The sequence below is a fragment of the Bos taurus genome, chromosome 10 (genome assembly GCF_002263795.3).
Source record: "Bos taurus isolate L1 Dominette 01449 registration number 42190680 breed Hereford chromosome 10, ARS-UCD2.0, whole genome shotgun sequence".
Lineage (NCBI taxonomy): Eukaryota > Metazoa > Chordata > Mammalia > Artiodactyla > Bovidae > Bos > Bos taurus.
The window spans coordinates 73,136,784-73,149,415 of NC_037337.1; the positions used below are offsets into that span (position 1 = coordinate 73,136,784).

At 36.4% G+C, this 12,632-nt stretch overlaps 1 protein-coding gene across 3 annotated transcripts in view; it reads left to right on the forward strand.

Moving 5' to 3' along the window:
• Positions 1 to 12,632, forward strand: part of SLC38A6 (solute carrier family 38 member 6) — a 69,998-nt gene that overhangs the window by 15,035 nt on the left and 42,331 nt on the right. For 2 of the 3 annotated variants that reach the window (XM_002691023.7, XM_005212068.5), the window contains 2 exons: positions 5,035 to 5,087; positions 9,378 to 9,417. In XM_002691023.7, coding sequence (XP_002691069.2) covers positions 5,035 to 5,087; positions 9,378 to 9,417 — 93 coding nt within the window. The remainder of the gene's footprint in view (positions 1 to 5,034; positions 5,088 to 9,377; positions 9,418 to 12,632) is intronic. The other variant, XM_010809544.4, reaches the window with a different exon arrangement.

Sequence of the window (12,632 nt, forward strand, 5' to 3'; positions counted from 1 at the left end):
AAATCATGCCACATTTAGTTGGTAAACTGACATTTAAGTACACATTAAGAAAGATCAGAAGTGGTGGCACAGTTGCATAGGGGATATTCAATAAATGAATGGCCTGTGTGACACTATTAAGGAGAAAAAAGACAAGAGGAAAATGAAGGAAAGCACAAGAAAGAAAAGAATTTCAAAATAAGAGTGCATTCCAAATGGCCTGTTTTCTGAGGGTTGAACTGTATTTGAATAACTCACGTCCCTCACTCCAGTTCCAAAGATAATATTGCTGCTGCTGAAACTTGGGCTTTGTACTGTAACCAGAGTTTATTAATTGTCCTATTTCATTGAGGAAAAAATGCAAAGCAGACAGAACACTGGAGTAACTAGCTGGAAATATTCCACTGCTACATGGGAAGCAGCTTTCCAAATGATTCCTGTGGAGGCCAAACTCTCGGTCTAGCCAAAATAGCACTAAAGTGTGCCTTGATGGTACATTAAAGAAGAAAATTTTCCCCAATTTACTTGATTCAGATTTACAGCCTTTCTGCCCCCTCAAAGACATAGCATTGATTTCTTTAATATAAAAAACTAATTTCCTAAAATAGATTGCTAGTAACTGCTTTCAGTTATTTATTTAGAGAGGATTGTGCCAAGTATTGCTTGTTTGAATTCCTGTAAAAGGCTGAATTAATTTCATAATTTTCATAATTAATGTTATTCCTCTTCTGTAAGAATTTGCTATTAGTGTGACTGGTCATTACCATATCTTGTTTTGATAGCTCTCAAAGCATTTTTAACATTATAAATAAGGTATTACAACACTGATCGTATATTTTGCTTTATAGATCATATTTGATAAAACCTTTTGTTTTTCACTTAATATTGACATTTTTCATTTTATTCTAAACATAGCTTTTAATGGCTACATATTATTCTACTAGATATACCTACCATAATTTACTTAACCAGTTTACCATCATTGAGCATTTAGGTATTCTTTGTTTTCAATGTAATAATGCATAATGAGTTACATTTGTATACATGTATGCATGCTCATACGTAATGAGTATTTTTGCATACAGTGATTTCTCTGATATTAGCCTTATTTCCTAAGATGCACACTCCCAGGGGTCAAATATTATAAATGTTTTCAAGGTTCGTTTTTGAGATTACATTCTGAAGTCAGTTCCAATTTACACATAATTGTCCAAATGATAGAAAAGAATTTTAAAAGTATTTCACAATTGTTTTGGTTTATGTGTCAAAATGATCCAAAAAACCGTTAAAAAGTAAATATGTGGAGATAAAGCATTTGGCTGACTATGTACATATTTTATTTTAGCAATGCCTCAATATTAGGCCAGAAGCCATTATTCATACTCATGATGTCTCAAACATGGAAAAGTACTTCTGATTTTTGCAACATAAAAGAAGTAAGATGACAGTTACGGAACTGAATGACTAGTCAGATCTGCTGACTTGAAAAATAGAATTAGGATTTGAACATAATAGTCAGTCTCCATTTAAAAGTCTAAACCTTTTTTCACTCTGAATTTGGGGCTCTGCTATATTTAGAGATTTTTTAAAAAACTAGAAAATAATAGAGAATTAATTTGAGGTTGCTAAGATGTATGCCACTGTTGTCTGAAGTTGCAGTTACAGTATCTTCATTAAGCTGTTAGTGTGGTTATATTTTCTGGAGTAATGTTCTAATTTAAAGATTAAGACTAAGTGTTAAGTGTTTAATTTATTTAAATTTAGGTAATTGAAATATCAATTCTTTGGGGATTATTTCAGTATTATTTTTGCCTAAAGCAAAGTTACTTGCTTTAAAAAATTTTATTTATTTATTTTTAATAGAAAGATAATTGCTTTACTGTATTGCACTGGTTTCTACCAAACATCAATGTGAATCAGCCATAGGTTTACCCATGTCCCCTTCCACTTGAACATCCCTCCCACCTCCCGCCCCATCCCACCCGCCTAGGTTGTTATCCAGCCCCCGTTTGAGTTTCCTGAGTCATACAGCAAATTCCCACTGGCTATCTATTTTACATATGGTAATGGATGTTTCCATATTACTCTCTCCATACCTCCCATCCTCTCCTCCTTTTCTTCTCATGAAAAGTTACTTGCTTTTCATATTTACTAATATACAATTTATGGGGCTCTCTAAGTGGTGCAGTGGTAAAGAAGCCACCTGCTAATGCAATAGATGCAAAGAGAAGTGGGTTCTATCCCTGAGTTGAGAAGATCCCCTGGAGTAGCAAATGACAACCTGCTTCAGTATTCTTGCCATACTTGTTTTCTCCTATTTAAAAGTGAAACAAATCCTAGCTACATTTTTTGAAGATTATTATCTTGATAACTTGCTCCCTGACAAAGAAACTAGTGCAAAATAGGTAATTTTTAAAGCAAGTTATGTGATATATTTCCATGCATAACACTGAAAGCCTCCTTGCTTTAAGCCCTTGGAAGGAAAGTTTTTCTTTAAACAACACTTTCAACTCTAATATGAAAGAGGGATGCTGAAAATGAACACTGATGTTCCTTTAATCTCATGCTTCATAGTGACAAATCAGAGACCTTCTGAAGACTTGGTTCACATACACATAGTATGTAACAAAATTCCCTTCCCAATGTCAAATCAGAACTAATATTTAGAGCTTGTTCTGGTTGAATATATAAAACCAATCCTTTGGAATGTTAAATATAAAAAATTGTGTCCCTATAAATAACATTATTACTTAATTATGTTTAGGAACTTTGAAACAAACTTGTAAAGATTTATTGGTTGAAATAATTAATAATTTTTGTGATGACATTCACTTTAGAACATATGTATTTGGAAAAATAGAATTTGGGCATTTCAAGTAGAGGAAAAAATTCCAGATCTCAGTTTTTTAACTTTTTAAAAAATTTTTATGTTTAAAATATGTCTACAGTCTGCCCCTCTAGGATTATTCTAGGAAATTATTCTAGGAAATCTTTCACTGTTAAAGCATGAAGGTTCCTACTTGTAATTAAATTATATATTCCAAATTCCAAATTAAATTGTCCTTGCCCACTGTTGAGCAGTGTGTAAATACATTTTAAAAAATAGCTGTGTCTGGGACTTCCCCTGCGGTCCAGTGCTTAATACTCCATGCTCCCAATGCAGGGGGCACAGCTTTGATCCCTGGTCAGGGAGCTAAGATCCTTTATGCCACATGACCCAGCTAAAAAAAATTAAAATATTAAATAAAAAATTAAAAATAAGTATGTCATGCAAAAAGTTCTAAATTCTTTGATCAACCCTGATAATAGATTATAATTTTAAAATGTTAAAAAAATTTTTGTTCTTAAGTAAAACTTATTTTTTTAAGCATTTCACTGTGTTCTTTCTAACTTTGTAGTTATAACATGAAAAGACCACATATGGTTTTCAAAATGCTTATGTTTGCATACTTGATGAACTTTGTTCACCTTATAGCATGTTTAAAAAACTGATAATTAGAAGATCATGTCACTTAAGAGCTAAACAATGCTAAAAGATGAAAGTATACAGTTTTTTGTTAATATAGTGATAGCTTAAAGAAACCCATGTATATCTTGAGAGGAATGTTAAAAACTTGATTTAAGAAATGATGATCCATATCTTTGATTCAATAGGAAATGTGTGATGTTATTATTAAGTCTTAGTATCTACTAACCTGCCTTTTTTTGGCATAAGCACTGAAAAGTTAAGGACTTCTCAGACTTTGTTGTTGTTCAGCCGGTAAGTTGTGTCTGACTCCCTCAACCCCAAGAACTAACCGTAGCGCGCCAGGCTTCCCTGTCCGTCACTATATCACAGAGTTTGCTCACATTCATGTGCATTGAGTTAGCGATGCTATCCAATCATCTCATCCTCTGCCACTCGCTTCTTCTCTTGCCCTCAATCTGTCTCAGCATCAGGGTCTTTTCCAATAAGTCGGCTCTTTGCATCAGGTGGCCAAAGTATTGGAGCTTCAGCTTCAGTCCTTCCAATGAATATTCAGGGTTGATTTCCTTTGGGATTCACTGGTTTGATCTCCTTGCAGTCCAAGGGACTCTCTAGAGTCTTCTCCAGCACTGCAATTCGGAAGCATCAATTTTTGGCACTCAGCCTTCTTGATGGTCCACCTCACATCCATACATGACTACTGGAAAAACCATAGCTTTGATTTAGGATTATATAAACATTTTTAATTCTCTTATTTTTACCTATGGTATCATTAATTTTAACATGAAACTCCCATTTAAGGACAAATTTGGTTCTTTTATGAGCCTTTTAATTTTCATCTTTTCTGTGATCACACTTCTAGAACATGTGGAATGAAAATGTAATTTCATACTCTATGATGAGAAAGAAAATATATTCCCTTATCGCAGGATGAAGGTATTGTTTCCATCTGGATATATTATATCCTAGGTAGCCTGTAAAAGTGAATGTCTCTGAAAGTATGATTTAGCTTTTATACTTTAGTAAGATTTATTTACATAGACAGTTTTTAGAAACTGTTGTCAATGAAAATTAATATTGGACAATGTAGTCTGTGAGTACTGTTTAGTGAGAAGTGGATTGTTTTTGAGTAATTATTATTTGAATTATTGCAACCTGGGTAGTTAGACAACCTTAGGAATTGCTAAACTCTATAAGAGGACATTGTCTTTATGGATCATAAGTTTTCAACTTTCCCCCAAGTCAGTACTTCAGCTTTAAATTTAATGTGATTGTCGAATAGCTGGGCTTCCCTAGTGGCTCTGACGTAAAGAATCCACTTGCAGTGCAGGACACCTGGGTTCGATCCCTGGGTTGGGAAGATCCCCTGGAGGAGGGCAGGGCAACCTACCGTGGTATTCTTCCCTGGAGAATCCCCATGGCGGGCTACAGTCCGTGGGGTCGCAAAGAGTTGAACATTTCTGAGTGACTAAGCTTAGCACACAGCACATCGAATAGCTGTAGGTAGCAGTGGAATAGCTTTCTTCCATGTAAGACTTGGTACACAGACAGAATTGTGTAAAAATAACAATTATGATTTCTCTCAACAGCTGTGACATCTTATGAGGATCTTGGACTCTTTGCATTTGGATTACCTGGAAAGGTAATTTTTTTTCTCCTTGCTGTATTCAAAATCCTGAAAGGCAGTTTTTCCCTTCCATTTCCAGTTAGAAAAGACAAGTATATATAGGAGGAAGAAATTAAGGGAATAAAAGGAAACTAAAGTGAAGAAAAGGAATGATGGGAGCAGGAAGAGAAAGAAGAAATCTCTATGACCTTCCTAAAAATGCATTGATAAATATAATTCAACACTTAAATTTTTTAGTGTTTTTTATTCTAATGAAGGGGAGCAGTGACTTATAATTTTAAATCAATACAATGGCCTGTTTTAACATTTTGTGATTAATGTTGATTAGATTATATTTGAATTCTCATGAAGACTGAACAAGACAGATGCATGGAATTAACCTTATAGCATGTTTATAAAATTGATAATTAGAAGATCATGTCATTTAAGAGCTGAATAGTGCTAAAAGATGATCCTTCATTTATAAGTGAGGAAATTAAGGCCCAGAGAAGGGAAAGGGCCTATTTGTCTATAATTACTCAAGCCAGTATGGAACCATAGGACTCCAGACTCAAAATCTATTACTTTTCCTCCCCAGAATAAGAGGAATAACAACAGTATTTATGGGGCATTCATTTGTGGTAGGCATGCTAAACTAGTTTAGTTAAACTAATTACCTGTCTTCTTCCACAGATAATCTGGAGTTAAATATTATTGTTAGTGTTTTAATAATTATTTTTGTTTCTGAAGAGCTATCATACTTCTAAAACCCATTTATATGTTTATTCCAAACAGAGCTTTTTCTTTGCATTTTGTAAATCTGTTGTTTGTGTTTTTTGTTTGTTTTTAATTTAAAAGGATGCTATTTTGTTGTTGGCTGAACTAACCTTTAAGAATTAAGTCTGAGAGGAAAAAGATACAGCTATGTAATGAGGGGCGGGAGATGTGTATTTGCATTCAAATTAACTTTGTATTTAAAGTACAAAAGAGAATATTTAAATCATGTTATATAGTCTCATGGTTTGGATCCTTATAGCCTGAAATTTGAACTAAATGGAGACTGTGTCACTTTTGAGGGTAAAGATTTTTGTTAATCATCCTTGGTAACAATTTTTCTTGAAGATCAGGATGTTTGTTATAATTAAGATCAATTTCCTGCATCCAGTTTAATCAAGGGAGAAGAAGAAAATATTATTTATATAAGAAAACTAATTAATTTAATACAATCTATGAACATGACTGAGCATCATCACTGTTATTTCACATTAGTATTTCCTTTGTTCCTTGGATAGCAGCAGAGTCTACAAGAAGAACATGGATTATTGAGAGTCCCCTTTTCCTACACTCTAGAGTAGCTGCATTATCATCTTGGTATATGCACACAGTTTTTAGTAGGCAGATACACAGACAGAGAATACTATAAATGAAGAGCTATTTGTTTGTTTAATATTTTCTCTCAACTTCCAGAGTTGGGTTGAAACTTTCCTATTTCCTTCTTCCCAGATGTTACATGAGTATAGATATAACATATGATAGGGTCACATTATTCTGAAGTTAAATATTTTTGAAGTGATTTGAACCTTTTAGGAAAACTGTTTTAATTGTCTATACATGGTTTATGTGCTTGGCAAACATTTATTGAGCAAATACCATGTGGCCATGCACTGCACCAGGCATGAGAAAGACAGGTAGATGGGTAGGTATATTGACTTTCTAGATCAAAAATGCTTCAACTGAGCCAGAAAATGGGAAAATACTCATCAACGCATTGATATTATTGCTTTTTGCAGTATATTCATAGAAAAATCCAAATTTCGTGTGTGACTGACAACAGATATTAATTGCATATGAAAGACGGTGTACAGAAATTTCACAAAAGTCTTTTCACAAATAACTGTGACATTTTGGAACTAATTTTTAAATGGGATGGCATGTAAAGGTTTTTCTGGAAAATATTAGAATGATAATTATCATATCTTCAAAGACATCTTCCCAGATGTTTCTATCATTAGCCCTGCTTTCCAAGACCTCCATGTCTTGATGACTTAGTTTGTTCCCAGGATCAGATCAGATCAGTCGCTCAGTCGTGTCCGACTCTTTGCGACCCCATGAATCGCAGCATGCCAGGCCTTGCTGTCCATCACCAACTCCCGGAGTTCACTCAGACTCACGTACATCGAGTCAGTGATGCCATCCAGCCATCTCATTCTCTGTCGTCCCCTTTTCCTCCTGCCCCCAATCCCTCCCAGCATCAGAGTCTTTTCCAAGGAGTCAACTCTTCGCATGAGGTGGCCAAAGTACTGGAGTTTCAGCTTTAGCATCATTCCTTCCAAAGAAATCCCAGGGCTGATGTCCTTCAGAATGGACTGGTTGGGTCTCCTTGCAGTCCAAGGGACTCTCAAGAGTCTTCTCCAACACCACAGTACAAAAGCATCAATTCTTCGGTGCTCAGCCTTCTTCACAGTCCAACTCTCACATCCATACATGACCACAGGAAAAACCATAGCCTTGACTAGACGAACCTTTGTTGGCAAAGTAATATCTCTGCTTTTGAATATGCTATCTAAGCGTCTTTTAATTTCATGGCTGCAGTCACCATCTGTAGTGATTTTGGAGCCCAGAAAAATAAAGTCTGACACTGTTTCCACTGTTTCCCCATCTATTTCCCATGAAGTGGTGGGACCGGATGCCATGATCTTCGTTTTCTGAACGTTGAGCTTTAAGCCAACTTTTTCACTCTCCACTTTTACTTTCATCAAGAGGCTTTTGAGTTCCTCTTCACTTTCTGCCATAAGGGTGGTGTCATCTGCATATCTGAGGTTATTAATATTTCTCCTGGCAATCTTGATTCCAGTTTGTGTTTCTTCCAGTCCAGGATTTCTCATGATGTACTCTGCATATAAGTTAAATAAGCAGGGTGACAATATACAGCCTTGACGAACTCCTTTTCCTATTTGGAACCAGTCTATTGTTCCATGTCCAGTTCTAACTGTTGCTTCCTGACCTGCATTCAAATTTCTCAAGAGGCAGATCAAGTGGTCTGGTATTCCCATCTCTTTCAGAATTTTCCACAGTTTATTGTGATCCACACAGTCAAAGGCTTTGGCATAGTCAATAAAGCAGAAATAGATGTTTTTCTGGAACTCTCTTGCTTTTTCCATGATCCAGGGGATGTTGGCAATTTGATCTCTGGTTCCTCTGCCTTTTCTAAAACCAGCTTGAACATCAGGAAGGCAAATGGAATTCCTAGGAGAAGAAGGGTGATCTCTTTCCAGTCCATGCACGACTGAATGATCTTAGATAGCTAGTCAGCTCCAGACATACATTGGAAGTATAGATTCACCAAGATTTAAGTGATTGAAAGGCCCAAGTGGAAGCAGAATATTTAATCATTTCTTCTGAGTACATCTGATGACCAAGAATGGATAAAGTGCCATCTTGTATTTCCCAGGAATCTCATCAAAGATCACAAGTTAGCAAGGCTCAGGCATATTTTGTTTGGCTCAAATCTTTTTTTTATTTTTAGCTGATTGCCAACTAAGAGTTATGACATTTTGAAAGAATTCCGTTTCTGACTTTCCTTGAACAATCAGAAGATCTAGCTACATTGGATTCACATTCTCACATGTCAGCAACTGGCCAGAGCTGTATAACAGCTGCCACATTTTGAAAGAGGAGAAATTCTCCAATGTATTAAGGTCTTCACTACCTCCTATTGTCTTATACTCAGCCCACTGTGTGTTACTGAGTTTAAAATGCTTCGGTTTTCAGATATGTGGGCTCTAGAGTTTTCTGCTCTAGAATTAATTTATCCCTGCAACAAGGCTCCCATGTTCAAGGCTTGGTGTTTGCCAAGCTGATACACTCTGAAGATTATATTTCCCTTTATACAATACAGCATTGGCACAACACACCTCAAGCTGTTTCAGTATGCCTAGCAAAGCAATGTGATATAACCAATTAAAAAAAAAAAAAAGACCAAATTAAAAAAAATGAGACCAAATAAATTCAACTTCAATTCTTTGGTACTTTGATAACCATTGATTCCCTAGCTTTTTAACACTTTTAACTGTTTTAAAAATGGCTGCCAAGGAAACTTACAAAAGTGTGCTTTATAGTAACCATGGAACTATTAAAGAAAGGCTTTTTATGTGATGATTATTAGTTTTATATATTACAAATAGCTGGCAGAGTGTGTTCTTTTCAGTTTCTCTTCACTCAATTTCTGCATCTGTTTTCAAGTAATAGTTATTGAATTTTAATAAAATACCAATCCTTTTATATTGTTTCCCCTTTCATCTTCTGAATACATTTATTCTTTTATAGGTGATGGTGGCGAGCACCATAATAATTCAGAACATTGGAGGTAAGCAATTGCAAGTGCACAGCTTATGCCTAGACGTGGTGGAAACGATTTCCTCCTTTGGTTTCTTGCTTGCTACGGGTCCAGCAGGGAACCTAAACCTCTATAGACATAGGTATCTCAGAAGCCCTGTGTGTTGACCTATTAGTCTTTCTTTTTTAAAAGATCCTTTTTAGCAGCCCTTGTAGGACAATAGCTTCTAAATTCAGCTGCAGCCAAACCCTTGCTTTCAATCTTGTTATTAGGTCTGTAGCACACCTCTGAAGCGCTGGTTTTCTGTAGTTGTGGTAGTGGTGAAGTACAGCTTGGAAAAACTCTCCAGGTGATTCTGGGGTAGTTCCCCTCTATTTTTGTCCTGATCACCTGCTGTAATGTATACTGCTTTAGAAGGAGGGATGTTCCATGGCTGTGAACAGTCATGTGTAGAAAGGCAATCTCCTTTTGTAAGCACGAAATCGAAAATGACCATGTGGTGTACAAAATAAATATGCTTGAGACAAATAAGTATTCTCACATTTTTTGGAATTCCCTATTTTCCCATTTAAAAAAAAATGATCTGGTATCAAGAACTACAGAAACAAAAAGTACTGTTAATTATTGATCATTATTGACTAAATGTATTAAACATTTAAATCCAAAATCCTATGGGAATCATATTTGTATATGTTGTAAAGAAGTTACCATGTCTTAATTTTCTTTTACCATTTACTTGAGTGCTAAATAAATGTTTTTAATGTAAAGTTAAATACACAGAGTTAATATGATTACTAAGAACCATCAATCACAGTTTGTATTTTATGTAGAATTTTCAACTCAGGAATTTCGATCTGAATTTGTGGCTATGGCAAATGCCTGCTGGTGTATTCTCAGTATCCTTCACCCAGATCACTTCCTTGTCCTCTGAGCTGGTATGCAACTGTTATTGTTCCTGACTCTTTTAGCACTTGCTGTTAGGTCGAAGTTACCTCTGTATATGCATTCTTCCCCCACTATTATTATCAGCTCCTCCAAGTCAAGTATTAGTCTCTCTCTTTTTTTTTTTTTTTGTATTCCCGAAACCTAGCACAATATTTGGGACTTGATAAACCTTTTTTTCAACTAAATATTAGCTGAATATAATTTGTATGTGCTATTTGCAAGTACTTTGTAATATTCTACCTGTATTTATCAAGAAGACCAAAGGGGACTTCTAGACTGATCATTAGCTTTAAATATTTGAAAAGCTGAACGTGAAACATGGAAAGATATTACAGTAATTTAGTATTATTCTGAAGGGCAGAACTGGCTCTAATGGGTAGAAATCTACAGTAATGCTGGTTTGGTTTCATTTGAAATACTAAGCTTTGTGATAATGGGAGATGTCCTACACTCCTTTGAAAAAGCTCTGATATTCCTGAAAAAATTCAAACAGAGGTGGTTGGTCAGTTGTCAGAATGTTCTAGAAAGAATTTCTGCATTTCAATTCAGTTTAGTCACTCAGTTGTGTCTGATTCTTTGTGACCCCATGGACTGCAGCACACCAGGCTTGCCTACACTGGAGCCTACTCAAACTCATGTCCTTCACGTCGTTGATGCCATCCAACCATCTCATCCTCTGTTGTCCCCTTCTCCTCCCACCTTCAATCTTTCCCAGCATCCAGCTCTTTTCCAATGAGTCAGTTCTTCACATCAGGTGGTCAAAGTATTGGAGTTTCAGCTTCAGCATCAGTCCTTACAATGAATATTCAAGACTGATTTCTTTTAGGATTGACTGGTTGGATCTCCTTGCAGTCCAAGAGTCTTCTCCAACACCACAGTTCAAAAGCATCAATTATTCAGTGTTCAGCTTTCTTTATAGTCCAACTCTCACATCCATACATGACTACTGGAAAAGCCATAGCTTTGACTAGATGGACCTTTGTTGGTAAAGTAATGTCTCTGCTTTTTAACATGCTGTCTAGGTTGGTCATCAGAGAAGGCAATGGCACCCCACTCCAGTACTCTTGCCTGGAAAATCCCATGGATGGAGGAGCCTGGTAGGCTGCAGTCCATGGGGTCGCTAAGAGTCGGACACGACTGAGCGACTTCACTTTCACTTTTCACTTTCATGCATTGGAGAAGGAAATGGCAACCCACTTCAGTGTTCTTGCCTGGAGAATCCCAGGGACAGGGGAGCCTGGTGGGCTGCTGTCTATGGGGTCGCACAGAGTCAGACACGCCTGATGCGACTTAGCAGCAGCAGCAGCAGGTTCGTCATAGCTCGTCTTCCGAGGAGCAAGTGTCTTTTAATTTCATGGCTGCAATCACCATCTGCAGTGATTTTGGAGCCCCGCAAAATAAAATCTCTTGCTGTTTCCATTGTTTCCCCATCTACTTGCCATGAAGTGATGGGACCGGATGCCATGATCCTAGTTTTCTGACTTGAGTTTTAAGCCAACTTTTTCACTCTCCTCTTCACTTTCATCAAGAGGCTTTTTAGTTCTTCTTCACCTTCTGCCATAAGGGTGGTGTCATCTGCATATCTGAGGTTATTGATATTTCTCCTGGCAATCTTGATTTCAGCTTGTGCTTAAGCCAGCCCGGCATTTTGCATAATGTACTCTGTATAGAAGTTAAATAAACAGGGTGACAACATACAGCCTTGACGTTCTCCTTTCCTGATTTGGAACCAGTCTGTTGTTCCATGTCCATTTCTAACTGTTCCTTCTCAGGAGGCAGGTCAGGTGGTCTGGTATTCCCATCTCTTTAAGACTTTTCCACATTTTGTTGTGATCCACACAGTTAAAGGCTTTGGCATAGTCAATAAAGCAGAAGTAGATATTTTTCTGTAACTCTTGCTTTTTTGATGATCCAACAGATGTTGGCAATTTGATCTCTGGTTCTTCTGCCTTTTCTAAATCCAGCTTGAACATCTGAAAGTTCACGGTTCATGTATTGCTGAAGCCTGGCTTGGAGGATTTTGAGCATTACTTAGCTAGCATGTGAGATAAGTGCAATTGTGCGGTAGTTTGAACATTCTTTGGCATTGCCTTTCTTTGGGATTAGATTGGGAGTGGGATTGGATTCCAACATTTGGTGGCAGATAAATCATCAGTTCTTTCAGCTCTAAGTTTGTTGATTTGCTTGCTTTGTTTTAGAAACTTTTTTTTTTAAGTCACTTAAAAGCAGTCACAAAAATTTTTAATGTTCCTCCAATTCAGAAAAGCTGATAATGCTTGTTTAGTTTTTAGAATAATACC